We start from the raw sequence: 16,745 nt of genomic DNA, 5'->3' as shown, positions 1-16,745 counted from the left end.
GAAATCCAGAGAAGCTGGTTATTGTATTTATACCTATAATTAGCTGGCCACATGTAAACTGCCCTCTTTCTTATGTTCAGTTGTGTGCCTGGAATAATCCCTTCTTCTGGAATGCCCCTTTTGTTCACCACTGATGAATGTACAAGACCATTCACCATCACAGGTGATTCCTCCATCTAGGAGAAATAACCACCTCTGTTGCAAAACCACAGTCCTCCTAGGACACAGAACCTTCTTCCTTGTATTATGGTTACTTCTATATATGTCTAAGCACTCTACAAGACTAGAAGACTAGAATGTGCTGTAAAGTCAGGGACCATGCTTATATGCAGAAGGTGTTCAATATTTTTTTATACTTAACAAATGTACATGTATTTTATTAAAAATCTTACATGGATCTGAATATACATTTTACTTGAACAAATTAATATAATTTATTAGTTAAAATACATAGAATGTGTACATTACTATAAATTACTATACTAGAGAGTATAAGATATAGAACACTGTATATTCTCAGGCCTTTTGTTTCTTTATTAATAAACCAGGATTAAGAATTATAACCTTATTGGTATATCTGAGATTAAAATAATAGAATTTACATAAATAAAATTTCTAAAACAATGTCTGATAGATAAAAGATTATCAACAATGTTCTCTTCCATTTTAGTTAATAAAGAGATTCGGGGTATCTATGTGTTTGTGTGTATGACAGAGAGAGAGAGAGAGACAGACAGACATCTAACCCTTGGAATACTAGGAAAAACAGTTTAGTGATGATTTTACTACTCTATCATCTTGTTAAGTGGTTCTATCATTCTCCCATTTAAGTAGTTTCTTTTCAACATCATTGGAAATAAATTGATGAGTAATGATAAAAAAACCAAAGATTATTGAAATTCCATAGTTTATTTCAAATTTATAAAAGGGTCCTGATGATAATTATAAGACACGGATAAATTCTGTTGTAACTAAAATTTTTTTCTCCTTTTTCTTTTGAAGACCACTAATAATAAAATCATGATGAAATATCAATCTGTACATGTAGTTTAAAACTACACAAAAAAGTAACTTGAAAACTAAAACTGGATCCGATGGACCCTGATCATATACTGAGAGTTAATGAAAAAAAGGATACAAATTTGTTATGTTTCTCCTCAGGATATATGTCATTCTTATGTAAAATTTCCAGTAGGAAGACAATTGGGAACAGAAATATATAAACTGCTGTTTAAGGAACTTTTTATGTTGAAAAGCTGTACAATCATCTCCCCGTGCAACACAGAAGTGTTTTGGGGGAGCATCAACAACCATTCTGATTTTCAAAGGGATATGCCAAAGGGAAAGTCTGATGTAATGCTGAGAAACATTACAATCATTAGCAATTTTCCTATTAATAACAGTAAGTCCATGTTCAACATCAGCAACATTAAACACTTTCTAAGAGCTGAATTTTCCCTTGAGAAAGGTTTAATTTCCTCCCTTCAGAAATCTCTGCATGTAGGGACCCTCACACAGAGTGAAAAGCAGTTAACAGGAAATGTAGATTTGGATAATTAAAAGGGCCTTTACTCCTCTTCTGGGCTATATTCACATCATAGTTTTAAAGGGCAAAAGAGGAGCTGCAGGTAGAAAATGAAAATGTTCCAAGTCAGTAGAGGTGATTATGCCTCATGACTCATAACAGATGTTAAAATTGTTTTATTTACAAAAATATTAGAGAGGAATTCAAATATTAACATAAATCAATGGCTTCTTTTTTTTTAAATATATTTTTTAAAGCTTGCCTCAGAAAACTTGTCAGTCTATGCTTCTTTAAAGATGACACCTGAAAGAAAGCATTTTCTTAAAAAGGTATAGGATAGTCTAGTTTCCTATCTGGCATGTAAAGAGCTTAGAAGTCACACTTCACCCTCACAACAAGTAAAAAGCTGAACAAATAGAAAATCAATAATTCTTCTTAGATCCCTTAGAGAAGTGAGGTCACAGGGCAAACCACTGCCCCCAAATTTGGAGAGACAGGTGAATACAAAGAATCACAACTTAATGGAGCAGAAACCTCCACAGGAAGTAGTGCTGGGGTAGGAACACATGAACTGTAATTGATGTATTGCTGCAGCCTCAATGCAAACAGCTGAGAGACAAAAATTCTAGGGGGACCCAGTCATGCAGGAGGGAAGCACACTTTTGTGAGTGTACCTAGAGGAGCTCTATCAGGTTCTCACAGTGAAGACTGGAGAAAAATATCTTTCTGCTTCCTCAGTGGGGGTGAGAGGGAAGTAACCATTTGGAAATATGCCAGGGCATATTCAGTTCTTAGCAGTTTGCCCTCAAAAGAATATTTTACCAGAACCTAACTAGTTGTGGATTTTTTCAGAGCCTTACCAATTGGTGGTGGTGGTGGTGGGGAGATACACTCAAATCTAGCCTGCTGTATGTAATCTTTCATGTGGGGGAAGGGAAATATCCAACTCCAGCTCCCCTTTAGCCATCCTGTACCATGTAATGGGGTGAAAAAAAAGAAGCACCTGTGCAGTTCAAAGCCCAGGACTGAGACCTAATCAAAGAACTATAGCCGCACATCACTTACCATTACACTACTAAAGGCCTATTTACCAGTTTCTTTTACATGATACATCATGTTTGCCTTTCCACAAAAAATTACAAGGCATACTAAAAGGCAAAAAACAATCTTAAGTGAAAGAGCAAGCATCAAAAAGACCCATATATGTCAGAGATGTTGGAATCATCATACTGTGAACTTAACAATGCTTAATATACTAAGGCTCTAGAGTTAAAAGTAGGCAACATTCAACAACAAATGGGTACAGTAAGCAAAGAGATGGAAATTCTAAGAAATAATAAAAAAGAAATGCTGGTGATTAAAAATGCTGTAACAGAATGAAGAATACCTTTGTTGGTTTCATCAGAAGATCAGACACAGCTGAGGAAACAATCTGTATGCCTGAGGATATATTAATAGAAATTTCTAAAACTGAAAAACAAAGAGAAAAAGATTGGAAAAAAAGAACAGAATATTCAATATCTATGGGAAAAACCACAAAAGTATAATACATGTATAAATGGGAATACAAGAAGGAAAAGAAATAGGGAAATGAACAGAAGAAATATCTAAAGCAATAATAACTGGGAATTTCCCCCAAATAAATATAAGACACCAAATCAAGATCCTAAAAGCTCAGGGAACAATATGTAGGATAAATACTAAAGATAGAAAATCAATGACAAAGAAAAAAAATGTTGAACAAAGCCTGGAGGTAGGGGATGCCTTATAAATAAAGGAGCAAAGACAAGAATTTCATTCAATTTCTTTCAGAAACCATGCAAGCAAGAGGAGAATGAAGTGAAAGAATTACTGTTGAGAGGAAAGAAAAGCATCAAATTAGAATTCTGCACCCTATGAAATTATCCTTTAAAAATAAAAGGATATATACTTGAGAGAATTTGAGAAATCGAGAGAATTTGTTACCAGTAGACTTACCTTGCAAGAAATGTTAAAAGAGAGAAGGAAAATGATGTAGAACAGAAACTTGGATCAACATAAAGAAAGGAAGAGCATCAGAGAATGACTGAGTGAAGGTAAAATGTAAACTTTAAATTTTCTTATTCCTTATCTAAGTGAAAACAAATTGTTCAAAATAATAATAGCAACAATATATTCAATTTAGGAAAACCATTTTCCTAAGACTTTTTTTTCCCCTAAAAAGCGTTAAGAAGAAAGGATGATTGATATGCTAAGAAAGGAGAAGAAATAAAATTATATAAAATGCTCAATCAAAACCAAAAAGGTGGAGGAAAAAACCCACAAAAGGTGAGGCGCCTGGGTGGCTCAGGTGGTTGTGTCAGACTTGATTTTGGCTCACATCATGATCTCAGGGCTGTGAGATCAGGCTCCATGCTCAACATGAAGCCTGCTTAAGATTTCTCTCTCCCTCTCCCTCTGCCTCTCCATCCCTGTCTCTCTCTCCCTCTCTAAACAAACAAACAAATAAACAAACACAAACATGAAAGGCAGGATAAGAGTGAAAGAAAAAGGAACAAAGATAAAGGAAAACAAATAGAAAACAGTAACACATATGGTAGCTATTAATCTAACTCTATCAATAACCACTTTAAATTTCGATGGTCTAAATATACCAATTAAAAACAAAGACTATCAGAGTGGAGCAATTATATGCTGTCAACAACAAAAAAATCCCTCAAATTAAATAAAAAGACACATAAAGATTAAAAGTAAAAATATATAGAAGGATATGACATACCATGTTAACACTAATCAAAAGAAAGCTATTTTAATAGGAGTGGCTATATTAATTTCAGACAGAGTAGGCTTCAGAGCAAGGAAAATTATCAGGGATAAAGAGGAGCATTACCTAACAATAAAGCCATCATTACTCCAAGAAGACATAATGATTATTAATATGAATGTGTCTAACAACACAGTGCCAAGGCATATACCACAAAAATTGATAGAAAGCAAGGAGAAAAAGATGAACCCACTATTATAATTGGAGACTTCAGCAGAAATGAATGGGTCCAGCCAGTAGAAAATCAGTAATGACATGTAGTAGTTCCTCTTTATCTATGGGGGATATGTTCCAAGACCTGCAGTGGATGCCTGAAACCATGGACAATAATAAACCCTATATGTACTGTTTTTTCCTATGTATACATAGCTAAGATAAAGTTTAATTTATAAATTAGGCAGAGTAAGAGATTAACAACAATAGCTAATAAAAACACTTATAACAATATACTGTTACAAAAGTTATGTGAATGTGGTTCCTTACTCTCTCAAAATATTGTATTGTATTCATCCTTCTTGTTAAGATGTGAGATAAAGTGACCACATGGTAAGATGAAGTGAGGTGAATGGCACAGGAACTGTGATGTAGTGTTAGACTACTATTGACCTCCTGACAATAGATTCCTAAATAACATATAGGTCAAAAAAGAAATCTTAAGCGAAATTTTAAAATATTTTGAATTAAATTAAAATGAAAATACAGTTTATCAAAATTTGTTAAGACACAGTGAAAGCAGTATGCAGAGGGGAATTTACACCATTAAAATGCAAATATTATAAAAGAACAAAGACCTAAAATCAATAAGCTAAGCTTCAACCTTAGGAAACTTTTAGAAAAAGAAAATCAAGTTAAATCTGAAGTAAACACAAGAAATAAAAATTAGAGCAGAAATCAACGAAATAAAAACCAGGAAATCAATAGAGGAAATAAAACCAAAAACTGTGTCTTTAAAAAGATCAGTAAAATCAAAAAGACTCTAGCCAGTCTAACTATGGTAAAAAAGAGAAAAAACAAATCACTAATATCAAAAATGAAAGAGAGGGCATCATTACAGATCCCAAGATATTAAAAGGATAATAAAGAAATGCTGTGAATAACCATGCCCAAAAATCTGACATCCTAAATGAAACGGACCAATTTCTTAAAAGACACAGTCTGCCAAAAGTAATAAAAGAATAAACAATCTGAAGAAGTCCATAGTTTTTATAAAATTGAATAAATATAATAACCTTCCAAAACAGAAAGCACCAAACCCTGATGGGTTTATTGGTGATTTCTACCAAACATTTAAGGAACAAATTATACCAATTCTCTATAAATTCTTCTATAAGATAGAAGCAGAAGGAAAGCTTCCTAATTCATTCACTGAGGCCAGTACACACAAAACCAAAAAAAGACATTACAAGAAAACTGCAGACCAATTTATCTCATGAACATGGATGCAAAAATCCTCAATAAAATATTACAAGTCAAATCCAACAATATATAAAAAGAATTATACACCACAGACAAGTGAGATTTACCTGAAGTATACAAGTCTGATTTAATATTCAAAATCAATTAATATAATCTATGACATCAAAGGTTAAAAAAGAAAAGTCACAAGATCATATCAATAGATGCAGATAAAGCACTTGACAAAATCTAACATCCATTCATGAAACTCTAAGCAAACTAGGAATAGAGGGAAATTTCAATTTGATAAGGAAAACCTACAAAAATCCTACAGCTAACATCATACTTAATGGTGAGAAAGTAAAAGCTTTCCCACTAAGGTTAGGAATAAGTCAAAGACCATAGTTCCCAGATCACCATTCTTTTCAATATTGTAGTGGAACTCATAGCTAATGCAATAAGGAAGAAAAAGGAAATAAAACGTATAGATTGAGAAGAAATAAAACTCTTTCTTAGTAGATGATATAATCATCTATGTAGAAAATCCAAAAGAGTCGAGAAAAATACAAAAATACACATGGAACGAATAAGTAATTAAAGCAGGTTGTAGGGTACAAGGTTAATACACGAAAGTCAATCACTTTTGTATTTATCAGCAATGAAAAAGTAGGATTTGAAATTAAAGGCATATTACCATTTACACTAGTGCCCACCAAAATAAAATACTTAGGCAACATTTAAGAAAATACAGACAAGATTATATGAGGAAAACTCTGATGAACAAAATCAAAGAATTTAAATAAGTCTGGGCATATTCCATATTTATGGACAGAAAGACCAAATATTGTCAAATGTCAGTTCTTCCCAACTTGATCTATAGTTTCAGTGCAATCTCAATGAAAATCCCAACAAGTTATCAACAAATTCAATCTAAAGTTCTTATGAGGAGACAAAGATGCAAATAGCCAACACAATATTAAAGAAGGATAAAGTCAGAGGACTTCACCCTACCTGACTTACTCTAAAGCTACAATAATCAAGGCAGTGTAATATTGGGAAAAGAATAACTGAAATATCAGTGGAATAGAACAGAGACTCCAGAAACAAACCCAATAAATAGTCAACTGATATTTTACAAAAGAACAAAGACACTGAAGACAGTTTTCAACAAATGGTGTTGAACAACTGGATATCTACATGTAAAAAAAAAATGAATCTAGATATAGACCTTATACCTTTCACAAAAATTAACTCAAAATCACATATCTAAATGAAAAATGCAAAACTAAAGAACTGTTAGAGGGTAACATAGGAGAAAATGTAGATAACCTAGTGTAGGCTGATGACTTTAGATATCAAAGGCAAGATCCACAAAAGAAATAATTGATAAGCTAGACTTCATTAAAATTAAAATTTTCACTCTGCAAAGAACGCTGTCAAGTGAATGACGATAATCCAGAGTGGGAAAAAGTATTTACAAAATATCTGACAAAGGACTATTATCTGAAATATACAAAGAACTTTTTTTCTTCTTTCTCTTCGTGGTTTTTTTTTTTTTTTCAGATTTTATGTAAATTCTAGTTAGTTAACATACAGTGCAATATTGGTTTTAGGAGTAGAATTCAGTGATTCATCACTTAAATACAACAAACACCCAGTACTCATCACAAGTGCCTTCCTTAATACCCTTCACCGATCTAGCCCATCTCCCACTCACCTCCCCCCATCTACCTTCAATTTGTTCTCAATCGTTAAGAATCTCTTATGGTTTCTTTTCTTCCCTCTCTCTTTTTTCCCCTCCCATATGGTCATCTGTTTTGTTTCTTAAATTCCACATATGACCAAGATCATATGGTATTGTCTTTCTCTGACTTATTGTGCTTAGCATAACACAGTCTACCTCTAACCACAATACTGCAAATGGCAAAATTTCATTCTTTTTGATGGCTAATATTCTATTGTGTATATATACTACATCTTCTTTATCTATTCATTAGTTGATGGACATTTGGTCTTTTTCCATAGTTAGGCTATTGTTGACAATGCTGCTATAAGTATGTGAAGAATTCTTAAAACTCAACAATAAGAAAATGAACAATTGAATTAAAAAGCAGGCAATGAACAGATATCTCACCAAGGAAGATTTATATATGGCAAATTAGCATATGAAAGGATGTTCATCATCGTATATTGTTAGAGAATTGCAAATTTAAACATCAATGACAAAAAAATAAATAAATAAATAAAATAAAATAAAATAAAACATCAATGACAAAATGACAAAAAATAATTAATGACAAAAAAATAAATAAATAAATAAAATAAAATAAAAATAAAACATCAATGAGGTACCACTACAGACTTATTAGAAAGGCCAAAATCTAGAACATTAACTACACCAAATGCTGGCAAGTATGTGGAGTAATAGAAACTGTCATTCATTTTTGGTGGAAATGTAAAAATGATGCAGTTACTTTGGAAGACAGTCTGGCGGTTTCTTATAAAACTATACCTTTATCATATGAAATGGGTCTATATTTTTAACATATAATTACAAATTTTAACAGTGAAAGAGTTGCATCAAATGTAATAGTGTGCCAATTTCTGCAGGGTAGATAGAATATAGGCCAAGAAATTACTAGTTGTTTTTTCTAGGTTGGAAGAAGAAATTTTGGAGTAAAGAAACCCTCATAATTGCTGGAATGAAGTAAGTTGTTTGCCTGTAAGCTATTCATTTTTTGTAAAATATCTGAATAATGGCTAATTACCTCTCAAAATTACTTTTGAACACAGTAATAAGCTGATACATATTAGAATTCACCCTGGAAACGCAAGGACTACGTTGTCTATTTTGGAGATAGTAAAGAATGAGTGTGAAGTGAGTGAGCCTATTATGGCAAAGACTAAATTCCTGGAAGTCTCTTTGTGACCCTCCATTCTGGCTCCTTCAGGGACAAAATCAAAATCTTTAGGAATAGCACTTATTATAATCAGACTGAATTACGTCAAATTCTGCATGCAAAAATCATCAGACTTTCAGCAAGAAAATGGTCTGCTGCAAAATCAATGAGAAATAACCTCTCTCTATGGTCTCTGGACAAGCAAGAATGCCAAAGGACCCAGACATAAGTATACCAGCACATACAATAACAACAAAGACACAGTTCCATACTTATTGAAAGAGTATTTCTACTGCTGATGTGAAATGACTATACTATAACTTTAAAAAAATAACTATGTTACTTCAAAATATTAATATTGAAAAAATAAAAAAACTAAATATTTCAAAGTTTATTTTGGTTACACAAGAAAAATATATAGTCCATGAAAAGAATAAAATTCTATTTGTGACAATACAGGAAGTGCAACCTTTACCGCTACAGAGACATTATATTTTCAGAAATAAAATCACATTCATAGTAATAAATGTTTCTTTTCCCAGTCTCATAGTAACCAGAGTAATGTGCTTTTCATTCTTTTTTCCTCTTTTTAAATCAACTTATTTCCTTTAAAATCTAAACTTAGGGGATCCCTGGGTGGTGCAGCGGTTTAGCGCTTGCCTTTGGCACAGGGCATGATCCTGGAGACCCGGAATCGAATCCCATGTCAGGCTCCCGGTGCATGGAGTCTGCTTCTCCCTCTGCCTATGTCTCTGCCTCTCTCTCTCTCTCTCTCTCTCTCTCTCTGTGACTATCATAAATTTAAAAAATTTAAAAAAATTTAAAAAAATAAAACTTAAAATCTAAACTTAAGTAGTTAGGTTAATATTTGAATTTTTCTCAAATAAAATGTTTTCACATCCAAGTTTTAAAGAAATATATATTAAAGTCCAAGAAGAAACTCTTACTCTAAAATTCAGGCAGTACTAAAGGCCAGATCCTTCTATAATCAGTTTTAGAACTTAAGATAATAGTTATTATTATCATTAAGCAAGCAAATTAAGTTTATTGAAAATCATTATTTTTATGTGACAATCATGTTCAGTTAAAAATGTGTCCTACCTACTATAATCCTTCTGATGAATTTGTTTAAAAAGCTATATACAAACCATAATATTTATGATTCAAGAGAACTTTCTTTGAAAATGACCTGAAATCTTCCCATATTTTTTCACCTCACTAAAAGTTGAAGGTTGTTTTTATCTCAGCCCTGAATTTCTTTAAAAAAAAAACATTTTGAAAAATACTTTGTTCTGAAATAATGCAGCATATGTAAGTGAAAGTTTCACCTCAGAAATATATTTTAAAGCCACAGCTTTAAACATATACTTTGAAATACAGAAATACTTTGAAATACAGAAGAGAATTTACGTAGTCTTAAAGATGATAGAAGTGCTAATTAAAATCCCTGCATTTAAATAGAATGTATGAAAAAAATAAATAGAATGTATGTTTAGTCACTGAAAATAGTTTCAGAGGGCAAAATACATACTATTAATCCATACAAAGTTTCTTTTTCAATGGATAAAGATATATCACATCCCTATGAAGAGATTTATTTAAATGTGCAAATATATTTTGGGAGGGATACATCTGAATAAATCCTCATTTTGGGGTGGTAAAGAACAAAAAATCTCACATACCCTGTTCAGATAGGCAGCACATTTCCAGTCTTTGCTCATGAGAATATCCATAGAGGACGTGGGCTTCTTGTAGTGCACTTTTATACCATTTCCTTTTTTTCTTACATTTTTCTGGCTAAAGAAACACAGAAAAGAAATAAGACTCATTTCTGAATATATAGTTTTGTTTTAATATCTACTTGATTTAGCCATTGAGCTGGAATTAATCTGATTTAATGTATGATTGATTATACCATATATTACTTAGACTTTGGTATATGATTATTATTTTATTATTTTAGAGCATACCAAAGTTGTGGGAATTTTGTACATTAAAAGTCAAAAGGATAGATTCTTGATTCACTAAGATAATATTTTAATATGATTCATCTTACATTTAAAAAGTTACAAAAGAACAACCAATGTGACAAAGTAGTCAGTATTAATACATGTTAGTCGAATAATTTGATGCTCTTTCTTTTTTTTGTGTGTGTGTGTTCAATTTTTTAAAAATTTTTATTTATTTATTCATAGAGACAGAGAGAGAGAGAGGCAGAGACACAGGCAGCCCTCTGAAGCAGGCTCCATGCAGGGAACCCGACGTGGGACTCGATCCTGGCTCTCCAGGATCACATCCCACGCTGCAGGCAGCGCTAAACCGCTGCGCCACCAGGGCTGCCCTTGGTGTTCAATTTTGATGCTCTTTCAATAGCAATGATATTGAAGTGGTATAAAATGAAAAGCCAAGTTTCTTATTTTAAGAAAATTAATTCTATTCACATCCAGTTTGGGTGTTATCACAGACAGGTGACATTCATACAAGTTCCTTAAGCCTTTGCCCCAATATCTTTCTGTAAAATGTGGGTAACAGTATATATATCATAAGTTTCATGAGTATTAAATTAAATAATAGATGGCAGTTTTCTGGCATAGTAACACTTAAAAAATATAATTCTACTTGAATTCAGGATTTTTCTACATACAAATTAACTTAAAAAATATTTTGAAAAGAAAATCAGAGTAAAAGAATCTCTATGTTAAAAATAATTACAAAAATTATCTGGCCCAATAATTTTTCCAATGTTATTTTAGAACTTGCCTAAAAAGTTTCTTAAATATTTTATTTTTAAGTAATCTCTGTACCCAACCTGGGGCTTGAACTTATAACCCCAAGATCAAGAACTGCATGCTCGGGATCCCTGGGTGGCGCAGCGGTTTAGCGCCTGCCTCTGGCCCAGGGCGCAATCCTGGAAACCCGGGATCGAATCCCACGTCAGGCTCCCGGTGCATGGAGCCTGCTTCTCCCTCTGCCTATGTCTCTGCCTCTCTCTCTCTCTCTCTCTCTGTGTGTGACTATCATGAATAATAAAAATTAAAAAAAAAAAAAAAAAAAAAAAGAACTGCATGCTCTAACGACTGAGCCAACCAGGCCCAGAATTTGCCTAAAAAGTTTTTTATAATACTTTTAAATGTTACAGTTTATAAAATGCATACCATTTTATTTATGGAAACTTTACCATCAAAAAGAATACAGATTTTTATTCTATAATTCAATTTACTACTTGTATACAATGATCATATCTTTATCTTAGATATATAGTTTATTCTTTACATAGAAATGTTAATCTCTATAACACCTATATTCAGTTTATTCAAAGAATGAAGCTATCTATATATTTAACGCTCTTTTCAAATTCCACCCTATTCTTGGAATCCCCAAATTAATATCAACTATTTGTTCCTACTATATTTAATATTTCCTTTAATAATTTAATACATGCTGATTTGTATCATAGTTATTAATATTCATGTCTGATCCCACCCATAAAATGAAAGGTCCTTGAAGGCAGGCACAAGTTAACATTTCATCTTTGTATCCTTCACAGTACCCATTTGCCTAATCTCATAGTGTATCATTTAAGCATTTAGAAAGTGGTTGTTAAATTGCATGTTGTTCTGGACACGGATTTGTTTGATATAAAAGCAGTGAAACAATATAATCAAACAAAAATCTATTTTTAAAAAAATCTTTGTGCACAGAATATTTAAATTTCATTAATTTCATAGAAAAAGAGATGAAAAGATAGGTAGATACAATTCAATAAACATTAGAAAATGGAAACAGGGGATCCCTGGGTGGCGCAGCGGTTTGGCGCCTGCCTTTGGCCCAGGGCGCGATCCCGGAGACCCGGGATCGAATCCCACGTCAGGCTCCCGGTGCATGGAGCCTGCTTCTCCCTCTGCCTGTGTCTCTGCCTCTCTCTCTCTCTCTCTCTGTGTGTGACTATCATAAATAAAATTAAAAAGAAAAAAAAAAAGAAAAAAAAAAAGAAAATGGAAACAGAGTATCTAGGCTAGTGTCAGCAGATTTAAGATACTCCTGAAACTTAAGTGTTATAATGATGCTAAGAAATTAGTAAGAAATAGCCTAGAAGCTGATATGACACTAAACAAGCGAAGTTGAGGAAATTTCTTGAGAAAAATCAATACTGTAGACAGTTAAAGTAAATTTTGGTGAGTCTGGGGAACTAAAATGCTTTCTTAAAAACCTGTTTGAGATTCTTTGAGAATTTATCAGTAAGTATGTGCCATCTAGTGGTAATAACAATTAAATATCTTCAAAGAAAAAAAGTAAGACTTTATAAAGAATTTTGAATTCCAGAATTAGACTCAGCTATGCATTGTAGTTTTTCAACTAACAAGGGATAAGTGCATATCCTAAAGTGTAGACTGTTACTCCCTACCCAACCCTGGTATAGTTTCTCCCATAGGTATCCATTATTACTAGTTTCTTTCATAGTCTTTCAGAGATACATCTACAACCATTTGTATCATTTATATAAATATAACTCATTTTACAGAATGTTGTGAATAGTTATATATACATTGAGGTTTTCAATTTGTCTTGAAGACTGCTTCATTTATTAATTGATTTGATATATTCTAAACCCTTGGGATCTATCATTGAAGAAAATAGATAAAGCTTACATTCATTCTAGCCAGTGAAATAGACAATCTATAACAAATCAGTAATGCCTACAGTATATTATAGGAGATTATAAGTTCTATGTAATACAGAAAAGTTAAGTCAATAGGGCAACTGTCATTGAAAAAGGTGACGTCTGAGCAAAGACCTGAAAGAGGTCAGGGAGTTAGCCATGTAGATATCCCAAGAGAGAGTACTCCCAAACAGAGAAAAAAAGATCCTAAGGTAGGAGAATACAAACGTATTCAAGAAGCTTCAAAGAAGTCATGCTGGCTGAGGCTGAATGAAAATGGAGAGCAATAGGGAATGAGGTCACAAAATTAACAGTGGCCAGATCATGGAGATCCTTTCGAGCCGTTTCAGGAAATTTGCCTTTTATTCTGAGCCCGTTCACAGTTCCAAGCAAGAATAACATTTGATTTGATTCATGACCAGAATAGACTATACAGGGGCATATAGATATGATGACTACTGCAATAATCTAGGTAAGAAATGATGGTGCTGTAGGCCAGAGTAGCAGCAGGCACCGTGATGAAAAGTGGCAAGATTCTGGACATAATCTAAAGGTAGAGCAAAAGGAATTTCTTGACCAACTGAAAACTGGTTGTGAGAGAAAGAGAGGATGACTCTTAATGCTTTTGGATTGAGCTAGGAAAAGGATAAAATTTGCTGTCTACTGAGAAAAAGGATGTCAAGGAAGTGAGATTTGTGGGGGAAGATCAAGAGTTCAGGTAGGAGTAGAAGATGTCTGTTGTGACATATAAGTGGAGATACCAAGGAGGAGTGTGGTAAGGGAATTCAGGAGACAGAATAGAACTACACATAGAATTTAGGAATCATCCACACACACGTGGCAGTTAAAGTCAAGAAATTGGATGAGATAACCAAAGAAATGAGAAAATAGACGTGTGTATATCCACACATGTGCCATATATGTGCCTTATTTATTTGACAAATGCCCTATTAATGAACATTTAGGTTATTTCTAATACTATGCAATTTGAAACAATACTATGATAAAAAAATTTCTCCATGTGTCATTTTGCCCATGTGAAAGTGTACTGAAGAATAAATTCCTAGATGTTGAATTACCAGGTTTGCAGTATGTATATTTTAAAATTTGGAAGTTACTGGGAATTGACTCTTGAATGAGGTGGTCACAATTTACAATGCCATAAACAGTATGTTTCCTCACCTCCTGGAGAACACTTTTGTTACCAAACTCTTAAATCTCTATCAATATCTTATGGGAAATATGGTATTTCTTTTTAATTATCATTTTCATTTCTTAAATTTAGTAATTGGAGAAATTATTAATATTTTTCCAGCTTTATTGAGATATAATTGACATATACCTGTAAATTTAAAAGCACAACATAATGATTGGATACATGCACATCTTATAAAACTATTACCAAAATAGGATTAGTTAATATCTCATAAATTTACATAACTTTTGTGTGTGCGTAATGAGAACAATTAGGATCTACTTTTTTTTTTGCAAGTATATAGTCTAGTACTATTAACTTTAGTCATCATGCTGTACATTAGATCCCAGAACTTATTCATCATTTTTTTACATTTTTTTTATTTTTTTACATTTTTAAAAGCTATTCTCTTTTCTCTGGAATGACTGTTCAGGTCCTGTGTTCATATTATATTGGTCTTTCTCTTATTGGTTTATAAGAAATTTTTATAAATTAAAAAGTAATCCTTTGCCACATGTATTACAAAGATCTCCTGTTGACAGTTTACCTTTTAGATATTTGTATTGTCATTTATGTTCATTTAAATCTTTCATCCTTCTAGTACTAATTTAGAGGTATGAGGTATACCTTCTATTTGTATACCTTCTATTTTTTTTCTCAAGTAGCTAGCCATTTGTACCCATAGAATTTTAAAAATAATACTACTTTAATTATTTGAATATAACTTTTAACTACTAATTATATTTCCAAGTAGTCTGGAGTCTATTTTTGGATATTACATTGTTCTATTTATCTGTCAAATCACTATTAGTGCCAAACCGCTTTAACTAGTTGAGCTTTATTGTAATTTTATTTTATAGGCCTAACTCCTTCTTCTATATTTAATTTTCCTGTACAATTTAGCATTTGTCTTAAGTCCTTTTAAAAAATTGAGATTGCTTTAAAATTAATTTAGGGAGAATTGACATCTTTCCATATTAAATTTTCTAAACCAAGAAGAGGATTATATCTATTTACCTAGGTTTTATTTTCTGTCTCTTCGTAGAAATTTAAAGTTTCATTCATTTAGCTGTTACATGCTTCTTAAGCTTATCCCTGTATTATGTATGTTTTGTTGCTATTATAAATGGGAACTTTTACCCCTTCATATTTTCACACTGATTACCTGTGTATAGTAATTTATAACTGCCATGTAACTGAATTTTCTTATTGTTTATAGTATATTTTATTTTTATTTTTATTTTTTATTATTTTTTTTTTTTTAGAAATGAGCTCCATGGATTTTCCAGGTAAACAATCATCTACTAATAGGGATAATTTTGCTCTTTTTCTTTCCTGTATGTGTATTTTTGCTTCTTTCTTTGGCTAACTGTATTAGCCAATTCTACCAAGACAACTACATAATAATAGTAATCTTATATACTTTTAGAACCCAATTTCCTACCTGAACAATCAATGTCTTCTCTAATTAAAATAAAACTTTCAGTTGAATGAGTCTGTGTATTTTTCAAGACATGCTGAAGTGATTCACACTTATTTAAATAGAATTCTTCTGCAGAAGTTACCAAAAAATGTTTATTCGCAATCATCTTCATAAACTAAGCTGTTTAAGACATTATCATAATCTTTCAACTGGAATATGCCAAGGAAAAGCTTCTGGATTGACGGAAATAAAGGCTCAGCATTTCACCAAACAAGACAGATTAATTCCATATACTAATTATTAGGGCAACGTTCGTGAAGGATGAACGAACATCATGCTTGAATGAATTATAGTAATAATACTGTGATTAAGTTCAATTTAAAAATACCATAGTATTTAATGACATAAATGTTGAACTTGAAGTTTTACATTTTGGACAAAATTCAGCAAAGGAAACAATGTTGTCTTAAGCCTAAACTAAGGCAAAAACTAGTTTCCTATCTTTTTTCTTAAGATACAAGAACTTTGGGCAGCTCGGGTGGCTCAGCGGTTTAGCGCCACCTTCAGCCCGAGGCCTGATTCTGGAGACCCTGGATTGAGTCCCCCGTCAGGCCCCCACAAGGAGCCTGCTTCTCCCTCTGCCTGTGTCTGTCTGTCTGTCTCTCTCTCTCTCTCTCTCTCTCGTGTCTCTCATGAGTAAATAAATAAAAATCTTAAAAAAAAGATAAAAACTTTTTTAAATACAAAATTATCTCTCAAAGGCATGAAAATATCTACATTTACCATTTCATCCAAAAGTCAAGTAAGATAATTAACTTTAGATTTAACAAAGAATTGTTCAAAA

The 16,745-nt window shown here is 32.4% G+C and overlaps 1 protein-coding gene across 6 annotated transcripts in view; it reads right to left on the bottom strand.

Annotated features, from left to right (window-relative positions):
- Window positions 1-16,745, bottom strand: part of ZCWPW2 (zinc finger CW-type and PWWP domain containing 2) — a 146,584-nt gene that overhangs the window by 55,800 nt on the left and 74,039 nt on the right. For all 6 annotated transcript variants that reach the window (XM_072793090.1, XM_072793088.1, XM_072793092.1 and 3 more), the window contains one exon: window positions 10,306-10,420. In XM_072793090.1, the coding sequence (XP_072649191.1) occupies window positions 10,306-10,420 (115 nt within the window). The remainder of the gene's footprint in view (window positions 1-10,305; window positions 10,421-16,745) is intronic.

Source organism: Canis lupus, chromosome 22 (assembly GCF_048164855.1).
Source record: "Canis lupus baileyi chromosome 22, mCanLup2.hap1, whole genome shotgun sequence".
Taxonomy (NCBI): Eukaryota; Metazoa; Chordata; class Mammalia; order Carnivora; family Canidae; genus Canis; species Canis lupus.
This window is presented reverse-complemented; position numbering and strand designations above follow the sequence as displayed.